This window comes from Macaca nemestrina, chromosome 11 (genome assembly GCF_043159975.1).
Source record: "Macaca nemestrina isolate mMacNem1 chromosome 11, mMacNem.hap1, whole genome shotgun sequence".
NCBI classification, from domain to species: Eukaryota; Metazoa; Chordata; class Mammalia; order Primates; family Cercopithecidae; genus Macaca; species Macaca nemestrina.
Window position 1 is genome coordinate 66,022,626 of NC_092135.1, and position 19,002 is coordinate 66,041,627.

The 19,002-nt window shown below is 40.7% G+C and overlaps 1 protein-coding gene across 4 annotated transcripts in view; it reads right to left on the reverse strand.

Annotated features, from left to right (window-relative positions):
- LOC105483292 (serine/threonine kinase 39) overlaps positions 1-19,002 on the reverse strand; it is a 293,955-nt gene that overhangs the window by 162,944 nt on the left and 112,009 nt on the right. For all 4 annotated transcript variants that reach the window (XR_988152.3, XM_011744080.2, XM_011744081.2 and 1 more), the window contains exons 9-10: positions 12,512-12,560; positions 12,347-12,412 (exon numbers count right to left, since the gene is read on the reverse strand). Coding sequence is in view for 3 of the 4 variants with exons in the window: in XM_011744080.2 (XP_011742382.2) it covers positions 12,347-12,412; positions 12,512-12,560 (115 nt within the window). In the remaining variant the exon portion in view is untranslated. The remainder of the gene's footprint in view (positions 1-12,346; positions 12,413-12,511; positions 12,561-19,002) is intronic.

The following is a 19,002-nucleotide window of genomic DNA, read 5'->3' on the forward strand; positions in this document are numbered from 1 at the left end:
TAAATGATACCAAGTACAACTACAGAATTAAGCTCAAGGTAAGGAGTAGTACAGAGAACAGACTGATGAACCTCCTGGGGTGCGGAGATGGTAGTATCAGAAAGCTTCACAGAAAAGGTGCTAGGCTGGGAGAGATCCAAGTGTAGGGAGAGGCCTTCAAAACAGAAGGACTGTACATGCCCGTTCATGGTGCATGTGGGGATTTCAGGAGTGTACTGGCAGAAAAGTACAATGACCGAACATACCTTATTTGGTAAAGGTGTGTCGAAGGCCGAGGTGGCCCATGACTGAGAGAAAGCCTGGAGACACAGATCATGGGACCCTGGAGTGGTCCCTTACCTCCAAGTGGTGAGGACCTCATCTTATAAGTGGTGGGAACTAGTATCTTATCCTATTAACGACAAGAAGCCACTGAGTTTTCCATCAGGGAGAAAAGACAGTACAACCACAGCAGAGTTTTGACAAGATCAAAGGGGCATTTGCTGACAACATTTTATACTAGTTTTTCTGCAACTCTAGGCAAATTCTTTTCCTTTCGGAAGAAAAGGAAATAAACAGTACGCTAGGATTAGAGGGAGCTGAGAGGCTGAATAAAGGCCACCTACCGTAGGGGCAGTCAGCACCTAGTAGGTTACCAGGATGCATGGACAGGTGGAGGAGGAGGAGGCAGTCGGGAGCTTCTCTTAGCACGTAACATGCCATTTCAGTTCCAGAAAAGCTAGCTCACGCACACAAGCTTTTGGGAAAAGTTAGCAAATTTCCCAAAGGCAAAAAGGAAACACATAATATGTCTGAAGACTATGCAGACCTCACAAATCTAACTGGACGTGATTTCCAGTAACAATTAGTTTTCTACAAACTAAAATTTGTAGAAACAGTATCTGTTACAATAATTTTGGAGTATGTGTCATTATTTCTAAATATCTAAAACTGGACCTCCAAGTCTATAAAAGCTTACACAGCTCACTGTCTTTTAAGATCCATCTAAAAGTAAAGACATCCTCCCCAAATGGGGATGAGCAAATTACAATTTCCAGAGTGGATCCTCTCAGCTCCCAGTCAAAGGCAACCAGAAAGGGGTCACTTTCCCAGAACACAGGCTTTTAAAAAACAAAACAACAACAACAAAAAAACCTCAGTTCACCAAATGCATTGAAAGTAATTCTGTATGATGCTTTTCCCCCTTGCTCTGTCCTCTACCCTCACCTCTGCCTAATTCACCCCCAGCAAAAACACCAGTCAAGTCACAGCAAAAGGAAGATATCTACGGCTTCCTGTCCAGATTCTTCGTCAATGAACTGTTCTAATAGCACCCCCTAGTGACCAAAAGTACTTTTCTGACCAAAGGAACTCCCAGTTCTCAAATGACTAAAAAGCAATGCATTTAAAATAAAAAAGCAGTGAAAACAGCAATAAGCTCACACTCCGCGAACGCCTGCCCCTGTAACAGCCCCAGTGAAATCAGTAACTTCAACCTCTCTGGCCTACTGTTCTCTCAGCTCTAAAATAGGAAAAGTAACATCCTCAACCACCCTTGTCCTCCTCCCTGTGAGCATGTGAGTTCCTCAATGAGATTTATTCCCAAGGCACATAGTCAGTTTTAAGCAAGAGGATGGGAAAAGGAAACACAAAGTGGGGAGAGGACATGCACTCAGGCCTATGTGGATCACCGGGAGTATTTTATATCAAACCCACAATATGCACGGGAACTGCAGGAGTTGGTCCACTTCTCCTTCATTGTTATTATTGTACATGTTGACTCCTCTCTACCCGTATTTACCAAGCTCTATGGAGAACCGCAGAAACCAAAGAATTTTCTAAAAATAGCTTGAGACCACAAAATACTGGAGGCTCTCCAAACCCATCTTCAAAATTGAGATGTTTGTTTCTGACATGAATTACATAAAATGCAAATGTCAGATTGCTTTGATTTGCTAATAGAAAATGTAACTTAAAAACAGTGACAGGCCGGGCGCGGTGGCTCAAGCCTGTAATCCCAGCACTTTGGGAGGCCGAGGCGGGCGGATCACGAGGTCAGGAGATCGAGACCATCCTGGCTAACACGGTGAAACCCCGTCTCTACTAAAAATACAAAAAACTAGCCGGGCGCGGTGGTGGGCGCCTGTAGTCCCAGCTACTCGGGAGGCTGAGGCAGGAGAATGGCGTAAACCCGGGAGGCGGAGCTTGCAGTGAGCTGAGATCCGGCCACTGCACTCCAGCCTGGGTGACAGAGCAAGACTCCGTCTCAAAAAAAAAAAAAAAAAAAAAAAACAACAACAACAAAAAAAAAAACAGTGACAGTGAAAAGTTGTTAAATCTCCTTCAATCTCCTGCCTAGTAAAATAACAACCCAACTGACTAAGGTGTCTCGTGTTCATGGCTCAGCAGGGACGTAACACCGCTTTGATCCCTCAACTCCAAGTCTGAGACCTTCCGCAAAGCCAAAACTTGTGCTGTTAGCTTTACACAACGGCACAGACTTAAAACCCATTGTTGCCCTCTACTGGGGAAACTTGGAACAAAACTAACATCAATCCATCAAGCATTTGAAATCACCCTTCTCCGCTTTAATGATAATGCGTAACTTTCAATATTTTGTAAGTTAATTATAAGATTCCAGGATGGGAAAAAAGCAATTCTGTAGAAACTCAGAGTAATTTTCCCTCTTTATCGACTAAAAGAAGAAACTAAATGGTAGAAAACTGCGATACTGGCTTCGGACTCTGTGAGGACATGATGATGCAGTTGTGGTTAAGGCTCAACCTAAGGCTTTAATTTTCAGGTTTGTACACAGAAGCATGGCAAACCAGGAGATATTTATGGTTCTTCTCAATTTTAAAATCCTGTAACCCTTTAGGGATAGCTTAACTCACTTTTAATAGTTGGTTTTTCCTTTTCTGCTGATATTTCAAAATATTTATAGCTTTTAAAAATTGTTTTTAATAGTCTAACGTATCTTATCCTCTGGCCTATCCTATTTAACATATCTTATACTCAGGACTTTCCTGATTGTTGCATGGCTGCAGTAATTGAGAGAAGTAAGCATCTAGCCAGATGCATAAAGGTGCACAATAAATACTATTTTTCTCTCGTCCCCCTTCGCATGTCCCCCATCTACCAGCTTCATGACCTTTCCCATAGCTGTAGCACAGATGCTATGCCCACATACCAAAGCACTTATTCTCTATCACTCTGAATTTTGCGTGTCTTGTGACGTTTGTGCATTCTTCACAGAAAGGTGAGTTTCATGGTGTCTGTTATGTCCTTGTATCACGTGCACTTGAGTGCCCACTGCTGGTAGCAGTGGTTGTAATGGAAGCAGCTGTTCTAGCAGCAGCAGAAATGGGAACAGCAGCAGTGGTGCCCACAGCTGTGGCAACAATCATAAATGTTACAAAAACAATACTGACTATAATAACTATAGTAATAAAAGCAATATACGTGATAAAAAATTTTGCTATAATCTGTGCCATTTATTATTTTGTCCCAACCACTATTATATTATGTATTACCTAATTTAGTCCTCCCAAACATAGCTATTATTACCTTTGCTACCTCATGAGTGAGAAGCTGAGCTTCTGACAGCATCTAACAACTGTCAATGCTAACCAAACTTTCACTAGCCATCTCTCTCTCCAACAGAATCTCCAAAGCCTTTTTGTCACCTCCTTCCCTCTACACTTGCTAGAACCCTGGCAAACCTCCCAGATTCCTGCAACGATCCCTGCAGCATCTCCTAGTGCCTGTGAATAGCACAGACATCCTCCTCGTACTAATGGTGGCCGGCTCACTCTGAGAATGACAAATGCGCTCCCATTTTCCTGCGTATGCCATTTAACTCTGCCTACCCTCTCCACCTACATTTCCTTCCTGTCCTCTCCCTTCTCTTCTTCTTCATTCTGAGGTATGATTTGGTGGAAAGAGCACAGATTGAGAATAAGAACTGGAGTTCACTCCTGCTTATTGGCCATGTGACTTTGGGCAGGTCCTTTTTCACCTCTCACACTTCCATCTGTAAAGTGTGACAGTAACTCCTGCTCTACCTGTCTTCAAGAACAATCGTTTGGAACAAATACGGAAGCATATATGAAAGTGATCTGAAAGCTGTGAAAGAATATTGGCTGTGTTTGTATTTAATTCTTACTACTCTTAGGCTCTTCACACACACACGCCCCTCCTCAGGGCAGGGAGGGTTTGCTGTAGTGAAAGAAAGCCCTGGTTCTCACCCATTGCCAGCACCTTGATGGATCAGAAAAGAAAACATGGAGACAGGTGAATAGGCAACAGCAATGAACTAACTACTGTAATTCTTTTCCTTCTTTCTGTAGGCATCCATAGGCTTTTCCTCCATTTCATCCAAAGCAACGGCAATGCAGAAACAACCTTCAATACCCATCTGCACCCCACCCCACCTACAGGACACTCTCTTCACTCCTGATTTCACTACATACTTCTAAATCATCCAGTCTTCTGTAGCCACAATAATCATTCTCCTTATTTACATGACAATCACCCTGCCACTGTTGACTGAGCACCCACTACGTGTCGAACAGAGCCCCAGACATCCTGCACAGACCATCTCTCATCCTCACAGCAACACAATGTAAGGATTGTCAGCTCTGCCTTATAGGTTAGGCTCAGAGAGATTAGGCAGCTCACCCAATAAAAGATATAGATAATAGCTCTTGCTGCTTCCAGACCAGGCATAGAGACTGGGGCAGCAGGTGCACCTCCACTTCCTGCCTACATCTGCTAGCAAAGTGGTTTGTATTGTTTTGTTTTTTGTAAAACTTTTATTTTAGTTTCAGGGGCACAAGTGCAGGTTTGTTATACAGGTAAATTACATGTCGTGGGGGTTTCGTGTACAGATTATTTCATCACCCAGATAATAAGCGTGGTGCCCAGTAAGTTGTTTTTCGATTCTCACCCTCCTGCTATCCTCCACCCTTAAGTAGGCCCTCATGTCTATTGTTCCCTTCTTTGTGTCCATGTTTACTCAGGGCTTAGTTCCTACTTACAAGTGAGAACATGTGGCATTTGGGTTTTCTGTTCCTGTGTTAGTTTGCTTACGATAATGGTCTCCAACTCCATCCATGTTGCTGCAAAGGACATGATCTTGTTCTTTTTTATGGCTGTGTAGTATTCCACAGTGTATATGTACCACATTTTCTTTATCCAGTCTGCTGTCATTTGGGGTTTGATTTTGTCTGAGATAGGGTCTTGCTCTGTTACCCAAGCTGGAGTACAGTGGTGTGATCATGGCTTACTGCAATTTCAACTTCCCGGGCTCAATCAATCCTCCCACCTCAGCCTCCTGTGTAACTGGGACCACAGGTACACACCACCATGCCCAGCTAAATACTTTTTTTTGTAGACACAGAATCGTGCTATGTTGCACAGGCTGGTGTTAAACTCCTGGGCTCTAGCAATCCTCCCATCTTGGCCTCCCTAAGTGCTGGGATTACAAGTGTGAGCCACCACACCCAGTCAACAAGGTGTTTTTATACACAAGATTTCTATCATTCCATCTATTAATAAAATTCCTCATTAATAGCCTATGAATGTACAGCCATAATGACATAAAGTATAAATGTTTCCTTGAAAAAAGATTGATGATTCAATACAGTAAATATATTCACTTTATCTCTTAATGTTTAATGTAATCAATGAATGTAAATAAATCCATCCTATTAAGAAGTAATACTTGTGTTTACAATAAAGAAACTGGCAGATCCCACCTTATGCATATGATCAAAGGGAATATCATCAGTAAAAGAATAAATCAATACCATGTGCCTCTTAATATGATACACTGAGAAGAACCCAACATCACTTCTGAGGTATGTCTATCAGAGTGCATAAACTGAATCTGATCATTCAGAGATATCACACAGACCCAAACTGAGGGACATTCTATAAAATAACTGGCCTATACTCTTCAAAGGAGTCCCAGTTGGGAAAAGAAACACTGTTCTAGATTAAAAGACACTACAGGAGATGTAACAACTCAGTAATTCTGAACTGAATCCTGGACCAGATAAATGACATGAATGGGAAAATTGGCAAATGTAGCAAAATTCAAATAAGATCTTACAAATAATAGCATTACATCGATGTTCTTTTTTCTAATGTTGAAAACTGTACTGTTGTTGGGTAAGAGAGTGTCCTTGATTTTAGGAAATATACAGTGAAGTATATTTAGAGGTAAAGGGCATTCTGTCTGCAACCTACTGTAGAATGTTTCAAAATAGAGAGTAAGAGAAAACATATATGAAAATTCTTGGCACAATTTTTCTAACTTTTTTGTAAGTCCGAAATTATTTCATAATAAAAAGTAAGAACAGGCCAGGCACCAATGGCTCGTGCCTGTAATCCCAGCACTTTTAGAGGCCCAGATCAGAGGATCACTTAAGGTCAGGAGTTCAAGACCAGCCTGGCCAACGTGGTGAAACCTCGTCTCTTCTAAAACAACAAAAATTAGCCGGGCATGGTGGTGGGCACCTGTAATCCCAGCTACTCAGGAAGCTGAGGCAGGAGAATTGCTTGAACCTGGGAGGTGGAGGCTGCAGTGAGCCGAGATCACGCCATTGCACTTCATCCAGCCTGGGCAAAAGAGCGAGACCCCATCTAAAAAAAAAAAAAAAAAGGTAAAAACAAACAGGACAAGTTCTCAACACTTGTAAGTATTAAATAAATGTGAATTGAAATATTCCTACCCACTGATACCTAAGCAAATCGGTGGATCCAATGGGGCCAAGGGCCTTGGGTCCTTGGCATGAAACCCATCTTATAGCCTGATATTAGAAATTCTGGGACCTGCAAACAACATCCCAGTCTTTCTACTTCACAGTGGTTCCACCCAGAGACAGCAGTGATGTGATACCCTTTACCTCTTTCTGATAATGACTAAACATTGTACTGTTTAGTTAATTGCTTACTTAATTTCATGATTAAGAAAGTACAAGCAATAATCTTCCAGTAAATCTACATCCAGTGAAAACACAGGCAACCATAGGGAAAGAACTGCCTATTACATTTTTCCTCCTCATTCCCTCCTATGGCCAGTATGTTTTTTGGCTGAGCAGTAAGCATTCAGACATTTGCATACAAGCCCCTTGCCCTCTGTCCTGCCATATGTGGGTTTTATTTTTTATTTTTATTTTTTTGAGATGGAGTCTCAATCTGTCGCCCAGGCTGGAGTGCAGTGGCACAATCCTGGCTCTCTGCAACCTCTGCCTCCCGGGTTCAGGTGATTCTCCTGCTCAGCCTCCCGAGTAGCTGGGATTACAGACAAGTGTCACCACGTCTGGCTAATTTTGTATTTTTAGCAAATAAAGGGTTTCACCATGTTGGCCAGGCTGGTCTTGAACTCCCGACCTCAAGGGATCCTTCCGCCTCGGCTTCCCAAAGTGCTGGGATTATAGGTGTGAGCCACTGCGTCCAACCCATATGTTGGTTTTAGAAAGCCACAGAAAGCACATGAATATGCGTGTGAGTGTGGTGCCTCAAGTATGTTATCACTAACGTTAAACTTAGACATCAGCCAACTCTGAGGGTTAAATGTTCCTGTAGAAGATGCACACAGATTATGAGACCATCATTCTCAGCAAACTGACACAGGAACAAAAAACCAAACACCGCATGTTCTCACTCATGAGTCGGAGTTGAACAATGAGAACACCTGGACACAGGGAGGGGAACATCACATACTGGGGTCTGTAGGTGGATGGGGAACTAGGGAAGGGATAGCGTTAGGAGAAATACCTAATGCAGACGATGGGTTGATGGGTGCAGTAAACCACCATGGCACATGTATACCTATGTGACAAACCTGCACATTCTGCACATGTATCCCAGAACTTAAAGTATAATAATAAAAAAAAAGAGTTGATGTGAAACATGGGTAAAAATAGCAAGATACTGTCTTTAATACAAAGAAAAGGATATAATAATAACTCATTTTGATAATCAAAAAAAACCAAACAAACAAAAAAGAAGATGCACACAGCCCTAAATATCTACATTCAATTTTAACCAAGCCATTGACTCCCTTCCTCACCTAGTGAACTCAGCACAGTAAAAGATGGAACACTACATGGTTAAGCTTTCAAACTCCAAAATATGGCTGGAGACAGGCCCCTCAGAAAGTCATAGGAGAGGCAGTAATGGCTACGAAACCTTTTCTTCTCATGCACGAAGATAGTGAAAAGTTAAAAAAAAAAAGTTATACAGCTGCACTTAGCTCTGTTCTCACGGGTCATTATTAGCATGTTCTCATTTAGAATATATAGAGTGTCTTGAGGTCCAGGAACATCCAATCTTATATTACCCTCTACCACACGCCTGCAGTCAGACAGAATTGCTGTTTCACGGACAGAAAAATTAGAGCCAAAGAAAATCAAGATGATCCCTAAATAACAATGTCAGCAAAAGAACCCAGAATGAACCAAATTTTCTGCCTGTAGGAAGAAAATAAATATCCTCAGTTTCTACAATTACCACACACACCAAAAAAATTGTTTTGCATAATAAATTACCAAAGAAGCCACATCGAACTTTTTCCATTTTCTATTTTTTCATAATTTAGAGGAGTCAATCCGGATGAAGACAAGATCATCTACCCTCGTGGAATTATGTGGATTGGAACAAAAACATCACATTTTGGCCAAACATGAGTATGATGGGCCTATGCTTCTCTCCTGCTAAAGCATAGCACTGGTGGGCTCCATGGGGCTTTCTACGAACAGCCAGCCACAGTACCAGCCCCTCTTCTCCTTTAAATATGAAAATTGTTCATATTAAAGAAAAATGCACCCTGAAAATTATCTCTTAATGTTGGTGACCAGAAGAAAGGAGAAGAGAATGCTGCTTATGACAGCAAATTTCTAATCAACATGGTTGCCTCCGTGCCCAAGAGCCCTGCCCACAGGCCTAGGTGTCATTTAAACACTCATGTATCAATGGACTGTCTGTTTCTTTTTGAAAAAGAGCAAACTCTTAAGACAAAAATCAATGGCTCAACATCAACAAGTAGCCTCTGAGGAGCAATCTATACCACAGAAACCAGAGCAAGATCAACTGGGAGGCGCGATAGTGAACAGGAGAATGGCCGAGATCTCAATCAAGACAGTCTAAGAACAAATAAACTAACAATTCCCCTGAACCAAGTTTTAAACAGAAGTTACTTAAACACTAAAACAACCTAAGACAAGCAGAGAATCCTACAATAAAGGTTTTCATTTCAGTGCACAGGGTGATTAAAGTAACATTTACTTTCTAGCAGCCATGTCTGCACGAAGTTTCCCATAAGGATGATCATGGTTGTTTACCAGAATCACAAGCCAGAGCAGGGGTTGCGGGCAGACTGCCCACACAAAAGGAATCCTAGGAACACATGTATGCCAAGTATTCTGGGGGTTCAAATGAGTGGAAAACAGTTTCAAAGGGCTTTTCCTTGGCACGTGATCATTCGGTCAGTAAACATTTGTGGGCACTTACTATGAATGAGAAATGCACCATGATCTATGCTGTCCTGGGCAGTGTATGCCCAAGAACCCACAGATGAGGGGTGGAGGGTAGATGATAACCCAATTGCTCATTAAAATTAGAATTATGATGGGAAAACAGCCAATATTATGAAACTAGAGAGCCAGGATAACATCAAAACAGGCCACTCTCTTTTCTCTAGGATGCTTACAGAACTAATTTTAATTCTCCCTTTACTCCTGTGTGACACTGAGCTGTGCGGCCACCTTGCATTTGAAGGGATGGATGATGGAACAAGACCTGAGGTTCATCTAAAAGCAAAGAGCAAGTAAATAGCAGAAGACATGGTTGAAAAATCACATCTCATAGAACTCTAGTTGCTTATTAAGATAGATGCAAACTGGGGTTCAGAACGCACAGCACACTAATATGTAATAAGTTTTTGTTGTTGTTTTTTGTGGTTGTTTTGAGACAGAGTCTTGCTCTGTCACCAGGCTGGAGTGCAACAGCGCAATCTCAGCTCCGACTCCCTGGTTCAATGATTCTCCTGCCTCAGCCTCCAAAGTAGCTGGGACTACAGGCGCCAGCCACCACACCCAGCTAATTTTTGTATTTTTAGTAGAGATAGGGTTTCACCATTTAGCCGGGATGGTCTCCATCTCCCGACCTTGTGATTCGCCTGCCTCAGCCTCCTAAAGTGCTAGGATTACAGGTGGGAGGTGGGAGCCACCATGACTGGCAAAGTAAGTTTTTTTGTTTTTGTTTTTGTTTTTTTAAAAAAAGAAAGAAATGAAGGTTACAGCCTGAACAGATTCGTCATTTTTTTCAAATTTCAAAAACCTCCAAAGGAAAGTATGGGTTACACAGTGGGAACCACAGATGGTTCAGTTTGGCTGGAGGTTAGAATGTAAGACTGGAAGTTGAAATAGTGCCATAAATTTAAGGCTAAGGATCTTGGTCTTTATTAGACAGGAACTATTTTTTAAATTCCTATTTTTTCATTTATTTGCTCTTCTGGTTGTTCCTGTTTAATTTTGGAAACCACTTTTGAGCAATTAAGTGATGTGACCAGAAAGTTAATCTTGTAGAAATGCCTAAGAAAGAACAGAAAGGAAGAATGGAACAGTTAGAAATTTATTTCAATTGTCCAGTTAAAAATAGTAGAGAAAAAGGTTTCAACCAAAATTGCAGAGGGAATCGTAGAGAAGATGTGGAGAGCAGTTAGATGGGAAAGACAGGGTAGGGAAGAGGGCTCACATATAGTCCCAGGGCTCTGAGGCTGGGGGGCTTGGAGAGAAATACAGAGCACAGGAAGGTTAGGCTTGGGAGAGAAGGTGGGCCCTGTGGAGTCACCGCGATAGGGAGGCTGGCAGGCCACTCAGCAAGGAGCTGGAGTGTGAGGCCAAAGCTGCAGAGAGAAAGGGGCCTGGAAAACACCTCTCAGGGACCAGCTAACAGGATAGGATCACATGACACTTCCAGCAAAAGAAGTGTGGACCCAAAAATAAGAAAAAGTCCTTTGAGGACATGTACTATATAAGCTAATGGCTTTCAAATGGCGTTTTCAACTCTGGCTGACATTTTAAATACTTGATCAAAAGACCCCATGCTAGACTCCAACACTCCTGGGAATCTCCCCAGGCATCTCCTCCAGACTTCTGATAGGAGTCCTCAAACTCCAGTGGCCTCAAACGAAAGCTTTAGGTTTTCTGCCCTTCCCCTTCAGATATTCCACTCTGATGGACCATCTGCTCAGCGCTCCCTGTCCCCTCAGAGACCAACTGGGCTCATATCTCCAAAGTCAACACATCAGTCCTCCCCAATCACAGTCCAGAAACCAGCCCACCCCACAGAATTCTTCTGGTCCAGGAGAGAAGCTCAGATACCTTCACAGAGTGGGACATTTCTTAAAACCCACTTGAAAATCCATTTAAAACAATTCTAAAGCATCAGCTAATGCATTTTCTACAGAATATTTTAGAAAAGGCAATATCTGGAATTTAACATTCAGTTATGTATACCTTGGCAAGATGAGATAAAATCCCTAAAACACATTTCTTTCCCATTTTTATTTACAGCACAGACAACACAGATTCATGTCAGCTTTCTCTGTAACTGTAAATGGGGGAAAAGAACCTCCTTTTTAAAATATGTTACTATATACATATTTTTAATTATAAATATCTAATTTAATTTAAAAACCAAACTAAACCAAACCAAAGGTTAAATTGTATTAGGTTTCAACCACGATGAAATCTGTAATTACAAATAAGTTTCTGGAAAAATACATAAATAAATACATACATACATACATACATACATACATACATGCCATTTTAAAAATCTAAAACCTAGAATGGAAAATTTTTCAGCTAATCATTACCATAATTTACTTAACATAAGGTAACCTAAAAAAGGGACCATAGGTCTTTTATGAGGAAAGAATGCTATCTCACAGCTATTCAAACCACGAAAACTTGTGCTTTTTATCTTCATCGTTACAAACCGTATCTAAAAAGTGATCATGCCTCTTCCGTAAAACCCAAAGGAAAGACGTTCAAGGATATTTTACCTCTCCGGTATTTCAACCTCATCATATCCCCTCCTTTCTGACCTTCTTTAAGCAAAGCTGATAAAGGGAAAAATGAAATCATTTGAGATTCAAATTGTTTCCACACCCAAATGTACAACAACTAGCTGAGATAACCAAAAGGCAAATGCAGTTATCTGAGTAATCACTAATGAGATAGCCTCTGAATAGCATATCCTGCATATGTGGAAATCTTTTTCCAATTTTTCTACGGGTTTCATTTCCCTGGGGACTGGTTCCCACAGGGTCATGAAGGCTAATGGCACTTACCTTTTTGGCTCTTTGGGCTATGTCTGGTGTTCTTGTAAGCAGCTTCTCAATCAGGTACTCTCTGTTCTGCAAAATAAATATTCCCAACAGTTTAACATCAAATACGATACATATAAATTCACAGTGATTTCAAAATAGCTTTACTTGGGTTTTTAAGCATGTTACCTTGGCCTTCTGGAAGAATTTGCATTTTAAAAGTTCTGCTGCTGTGGGCCTGAAAGATCAATAATAAATTAGAGTTGAAACAATGACCACTTAATAAATGCACTGCCTTGATGAAACAATTTAACCTTAAGAGTATTTCTGGAAGACCAATTTCAGGAATAGCAAAACTCAGAACCAAATTCATCATAGGCTGGCACCAAATTAAATTGTGCCAATTTTCTAGTTCTTTCCAAATACCTCTACTGCCAAACAGATAAACTTCTGTATGTAAAGTGCTTGGGGCAGAATCAATTTTCCATCCTTCATCCTTACACTTAACTAAGTGAATTCAGTGTTTCTAAAAGGTGGCAGACTGACACATCTGTGAGCTAAATTTCTATATTTATTAAGAAACCATACAAGCTACTATATGACCCTGTCAAAGAAAGCATACTCTACTGTGCTCTGTGCTTCCCCAAGAGCAGCAGGTACTGCAAGCGGTTCACACATCGTGTCCACGCTCTGTTTGCCTGCTCAATAAACCTGTCTCAAGTGCATATGGACTGCTGTTTGCCAGGTGAAGGTAAATGTGATCGTGATTAATAAAATGCAAATTCATTTAGAAGCATTACTAGATGGTGTGATTATTTCCTCATGGTGTCATTCAACTTGCTTCTCTAGCCCGTATTTCCTGTAAACTCTAAGTTAGGTCTGAAGGCTTGAAGAGATTTAATTAAGCATTTGGGGCAAGAATACTTCACAGATGATGGCACACACTTCTTACAGCAGCACCTCAGAGGCAGGTCCTGTTAGATCACTCCACTGTTAGTGATGCTAAATTTAACCATCAGTCCCCCCAGGCACCTAAACTCTCCATTGCAAAGGTCATGTTTTCCCCCACTGCAATTAGCAAGTGTTCTGTTGGGTAATACTTTGACATTTTATGAATATCCTGTTCCTGAAAACCTTTCTGCTAATTGTGTTCATATCTTTGCCTTCAATAATTATTTCATAGGAAGTAGCAGAATATTGAGTTCCTACTTCTATCTTCCTTGTATACTGACTGACATTCTTACACAAAGAATAGCTTCCTTCATCAATAGTTCCTTCCAAAAACGCAGCCATGAGAAAGAATCAAATAACCAGAGAGTAGGGTGCTGAGCAAGACGACTGGTCTGATTTCTTTCAGGGAGATTGAAGGAACTGTTCTAGACTCAACAGACTTTACAAAACATTAAAACCGAATGCAACACACAGCCCTGGACTGGATTCTAGGCTTGAGAAAGAAGATGCAGAAGCTACAAAGGACATTTGGGAATAATTAGAGATGTGTGAATATGCTAAATATTAGATAATTTTAGGAACGCACTCTTCATTTCCTTAGGTGTGGAAAAGTACTGTGGTTGTGTAGGAACATGTCCTTGTTTATAAGAAATCCAAGCTAAAGTATTAAGTCTCTTACTTTCAGAGTTCAGCAAATAAAACATAAATATCACAATTATAGAAAATGTTAATAATTGTTTAATCTAGGTGACAGTATAGAAGTGAACAATGCACTGCTTTTTCATCTTTTCCATATGTTTTAAGCGTTTCATAATAAGATAATGGGAGAGAAAGGAGGAGGGATGCATTATTGAGTATCATTAGGTATTATCTTAGGCAACAATTACCAAACACATAAATAATATTGTAGCAGGGGGTGGGGTGGGGCAAGTTTAAAAGGAATCCTCATGCTTGAAACAATTGGAAACTGCTGCTTTGAAATCAGGAAGCTCCACTAAAATATTCCTAGGGGTCAAACCCAAGCATAGAAAGAATTAGAAAACGTCATCAAGTGCATCAGTACACAAACTGTGTAAGTCTATAGGGGCCCCAGAAACTATTTCTGTGCAAAGAAATTTTCTGTTTAAATCATTACTGCTTTTTTCCTCAGATTTCAAGTGGAGCACTGGTTGCAGGTAGGTACCTGACAAAGAACCCTGGCTCTCCATATCTACCAGCTAATTGCTTTGAGTAACTAAGGGTCTAAACAACAGGTAGGCCATGAATCTGCACCTGTTATAAACAGGTCTTAGAACTAAACACTATAGCATAACTCTTTCACATGATTCAACTTTGGTTGTTATTTTAATGTATACTTTTCCTGATCACCAGCAGATGTTTTTGCCTCTAGCTACTCCAAATTCATCCTTTCATTCTCTCAGTACATATTTACTAAGCACCCACAGTTTGTCAGGCATTATGCTAGGTGGTAGGCATACTATAGTGAAGATGGCAGACATAAATAATACCTCCAACAAGTCACAATCTAGCAGGTAAGAGCAGAGTGTGCTGCTCGACAGCAAGAGGGGCAGCAGCACATTCAAACACCTTGGAGGAAGGAGAAGGGCTCCTGAGGGAACATGTAGTAGAACCACTTTACAGTGGACTCCGAAATGGACCAAAATATCATGTTTAGGAACCTCACAACATGAAACAACATTTTAAAAACTAAGAAGCATACAAAATAACTTGGATTTAATTTTTTTAAATGTGAAAAGAACCCTATGAAAATCACAATGATGAAAAAAACTCAAGGCCACTGTTCTGTTCAAAGGCCTCATCACCTCTGGCTAATATAGTTAAATAAAACAGCGCCCCCAGCTAGTGGCTCACTACTTCTCCCTTGCTACTTCCAACCCATCATCCATCATCCCCACTGCTTCCCAAATTAGCATCTTAAAAAAAAAAAAAAATCTGATCCTCTTTTACCTATCCTGATGCATTTCAGTGGCCTGAGACAGAAGCAAGTCTTCTAGGCCCTGACTTCTCCATCCTCATCGCCCCACAACCCCAAGAGATGCCACCCTTGAACTGCAACGATGTTCTCACTCATCTCTTGCTCTTTCATGACAAAGCACACACTGCTTTTCTTGCTTCCAAATTTTTCATAACCAACTGGCACACCCTCGCTCATCAGTCAAGAGCCAATTTAAATGTCATCTTCAAAGATACCTCTCCTAGCTCCTGCAAGCAGAAGGCACTGCTCCCTAACTGGCACTCATGCTCCATGCTACCCACATTCCCATCATGTATTTATCTGTTCCTATGTGTCCCCGCTTCACTCCACTAGGATACGAGTCCTTCCAAGGCAGGGACCTCATAGGATTCCTTTGTATGTTTCCAATACCTAGCACAGAACAGAAACTGCTAAAGCTCAATTTGATACTATAATCAAATATGGGGGAAAGTGATGCTGCTACACATTTGGACACAGCACTACAACTCCTGGAGCTAGATTCAGTTAGCACCAAAATCTAAGCATCTGTTCAATACGGTGGGGAACAGGAGAAAGACTTAATAAAAATGAGACCCACGCTAGCAAAAAAAGAGGACAGAGGAAATGCCCAACGTAAGGAAGCAAAGTGCCTCCCTGTCTCCTCTGCACCATACCCCCACCAAAAATCCTCCTCCCCACACACAAAGGGTCAAGTGTAGGATGATGTAGAGAGAAAGCTGGGAAGTACCAGGGATACCTTGAGATACAGGGCTGGGAAAATACTTTGCCTTCTCCAGCAAGGTCATTGCCATGGTAACCAACAATGTAAAAGGGAAAAGCATGCTACAAAGGAAACTCCTTTCTCTGCACTCCACTCCACTCTTAGCCTTCATCAGTAAGTACAAAAACACAATCAGGTAACAAAACAGAATTGGTTTAAACAAGCCGCCTTCTTTTTTTATAGGCTTGTTAAGTAATAGGTAATTCCAACTTTATATAGAGAGTAACTAAATAGCAGATCAGAGGTTTCTCTTTGCTCAAATCAGCTGAAGTGTTTATCACTTTGGGATAAACTGGAAGAAATTAAGAAAATGACAGAGGGGCCAGGCACGGTGGCTCACACCTGTAATCCCAGCACTTTAGGAGGCCGGATCACTCGAGGTCAGGAGTTCAAGACCAGCCTGGCCAACATGGTGAAACCCCATCTCTATTAAAAATACAAAAATAAGCCGGGTGTGATGGCAGGTGCATGTAATCCCAGATACTCAGGAGGCTGAGGCAGGAGAATCACTAGAACCCAGGAGACAGAGGTTGCAGTGAGCCGAGATCATCACAACATTCCATTCCAGCCTGGGTGACAAAGCAAGACTCTGTCTCAAAAAAAAAAAAAAAAAGAAAATGACAGACGGAAGACAGTGAAAGAAAGTGTGAGAAAAGCAGAGGTGCCTGCTGCCCATTTGATTTCAGGGTTTTTTGTTTTTTATTTTCCTCATTTATCTATTTTTATTTTATGCCACAGTGACTACCAATGCCTGGCTAATGTGGAACCACCAGTGCCACCTACCTTTTAGCTGAGTACTACAGGAGAAAATTCTGCAAGCACAGTCACATCTTACATGGCCACTAGCAAACATCAAACAATTCAGCACAATGTAAGTACCAACAGTTTTATGAGAAATGCTAAAATGTTACCAGTAACCAAAATAATGGTCCAGCCTTTGAATGATGATTCAATTTTAAATCCTTAAAAACAATGCAGCAGTCTGCAAGTAACAACATTCTCAGAAGAAAATCTCTTAAAGGATTCAGCTAATACATATGGATGAACCAAAGTCCACTGAGACTTAAAATAATTTTCAAAAGACTCTAGATGAATATGATATAGTTTAAATAGTTCTAACAATTTGCATTAATAAGTTCCAACAGCCCTTTGACCTCAAGCAGAGCTGCTTTCCTCCCCACACCACTCCCCACAAAAGAAATATTCAAGTCATATTCCTTTCTTAAGGATTTATCAATGCAACATCATCCCCCTTGTTGCTTAAAAAAAAAAAAAAAAAAAAAAAAAAAAGTTGGTTCTTTTTACAGTTGCTAGCCACACAAAGCCTGTAGTCTATAAGATTAAGGTTCTTTTATTTTTAAGAAATAGCAAAATGTTCTGGTATGCAAATATAAGCAACTCTCTGTCTACGCCAATGCAGAACACAGACTCAGACGACCCAAAGGGCTGCAACACCCCAGCTCTCTTTTATGAGGAAAGTCCCATGAGCTCTCAAGGTTGACAAAAAAAACCACAGCCTATTCTCAGCAGCCTGAGAGTTGATGCATATGAGTGAATCTGTGCTGGTCACTGTTTTCTCGCAATATTTTTTCACTCACTGCTCGTAAGGTACTCGGCAACACCAGGGCTTTGGCACAAGTAAATTGCTTTCAGATTATAGGCAGATGATCTACATTTAGGCAACAGAAATAATAAAAACTGGCAAAAATTTTGCATTCACTCTCCAACCTACTCAAATCTGATTTCTGTTTATTAAACACTCTTCAATGGGTCCAAATCACCCCCAAATTGCAAGTTCCCAATCATCTCTAGTTGTTCAAGAAATGGTACTGAGCATATAATACAGACCAGACACTGGATATAAAGATAAGCAGCACGAGTTCTCCTAAAAAACTTACAAACTTTTGAGGAATTGGGGTGTATAAATCAATAAGAGTACACAGTGTAATAAGTGCTATAAAAGATATATTTTCGATATACTGTAGTTATTGCATAAAAGTTTCAACAACTCCACTTGGTCAGGAAAAAAAAGGCAAATAATGAATGGCAATCTTAACCTCATGAGTACTTAAGAGACTCCCTGGGTACTGTGCTATGTGTTTGAAGTGCATTCTCTCTTCCCATCCTCATAGCGATCCTATGAAGTGGGTTTTTTAAGGCCCATTGTACAGACAAGAAAGCTAAGTCATACAGATCTTGAAAAAGTAGAGCTAGGAATCCCACCCACAGGTACCTAACTTTAGGAAGATGTAGCATCTGAATCAAGCATAAAAAGAGGGATAGAAAGGGGACAGAGAAACGGCAAGAACTCTTGAATGACAAAAGCAAAGGTAGAAAATATTCCTGGTTTCTTTTATTATTGTGCAGGAATTCAAGGTTTACTTATCAAATTAGTCATGGATTCATATGTTGAAATTGCAACCTATCTAAAAAGTAATTCAACAATGTTGCTTTTTTCCATTCTTACAGGTCATAGATTTTGCCCCCCCACCCCCAATCAACCTATGTATCTTTTCATTGTAAGAAAGAGCTACCTGGAAAGGTGATGTGCCACTAACAGTCTACAGCTGTTTGGTATAGAGAACAATTGCACAATAGTGAGAACAGATTAAGTTACAGAGAAAATATCTAAAAGAAGACCTTAAACAATTAATGCTTTGTACATCAACAATGTTTTTAAGAGAGTAGTCTCTGAATGAAAGATTTGAAGATTTTGAACATATGGTATACGACTCTCCTCTAAAGAATATATATATATATTTTTTTCTGGTGGAGTAGAAGGAACCTGATATTTAAACTCATATAATGAATAAAATCCAGAAAGATTTTCAAGATTATTAAGAAATAAAAATGGGCTGAGTGCGGTGGCTCACGTCTGTAATCCCAGCACTTTGGGAGGCCGAGGCAGGCAAATCACGAGGTCAGGAGATCGAGGTCATCTTGCCCAACATGGTGAAACCCTGTCTCTACTAA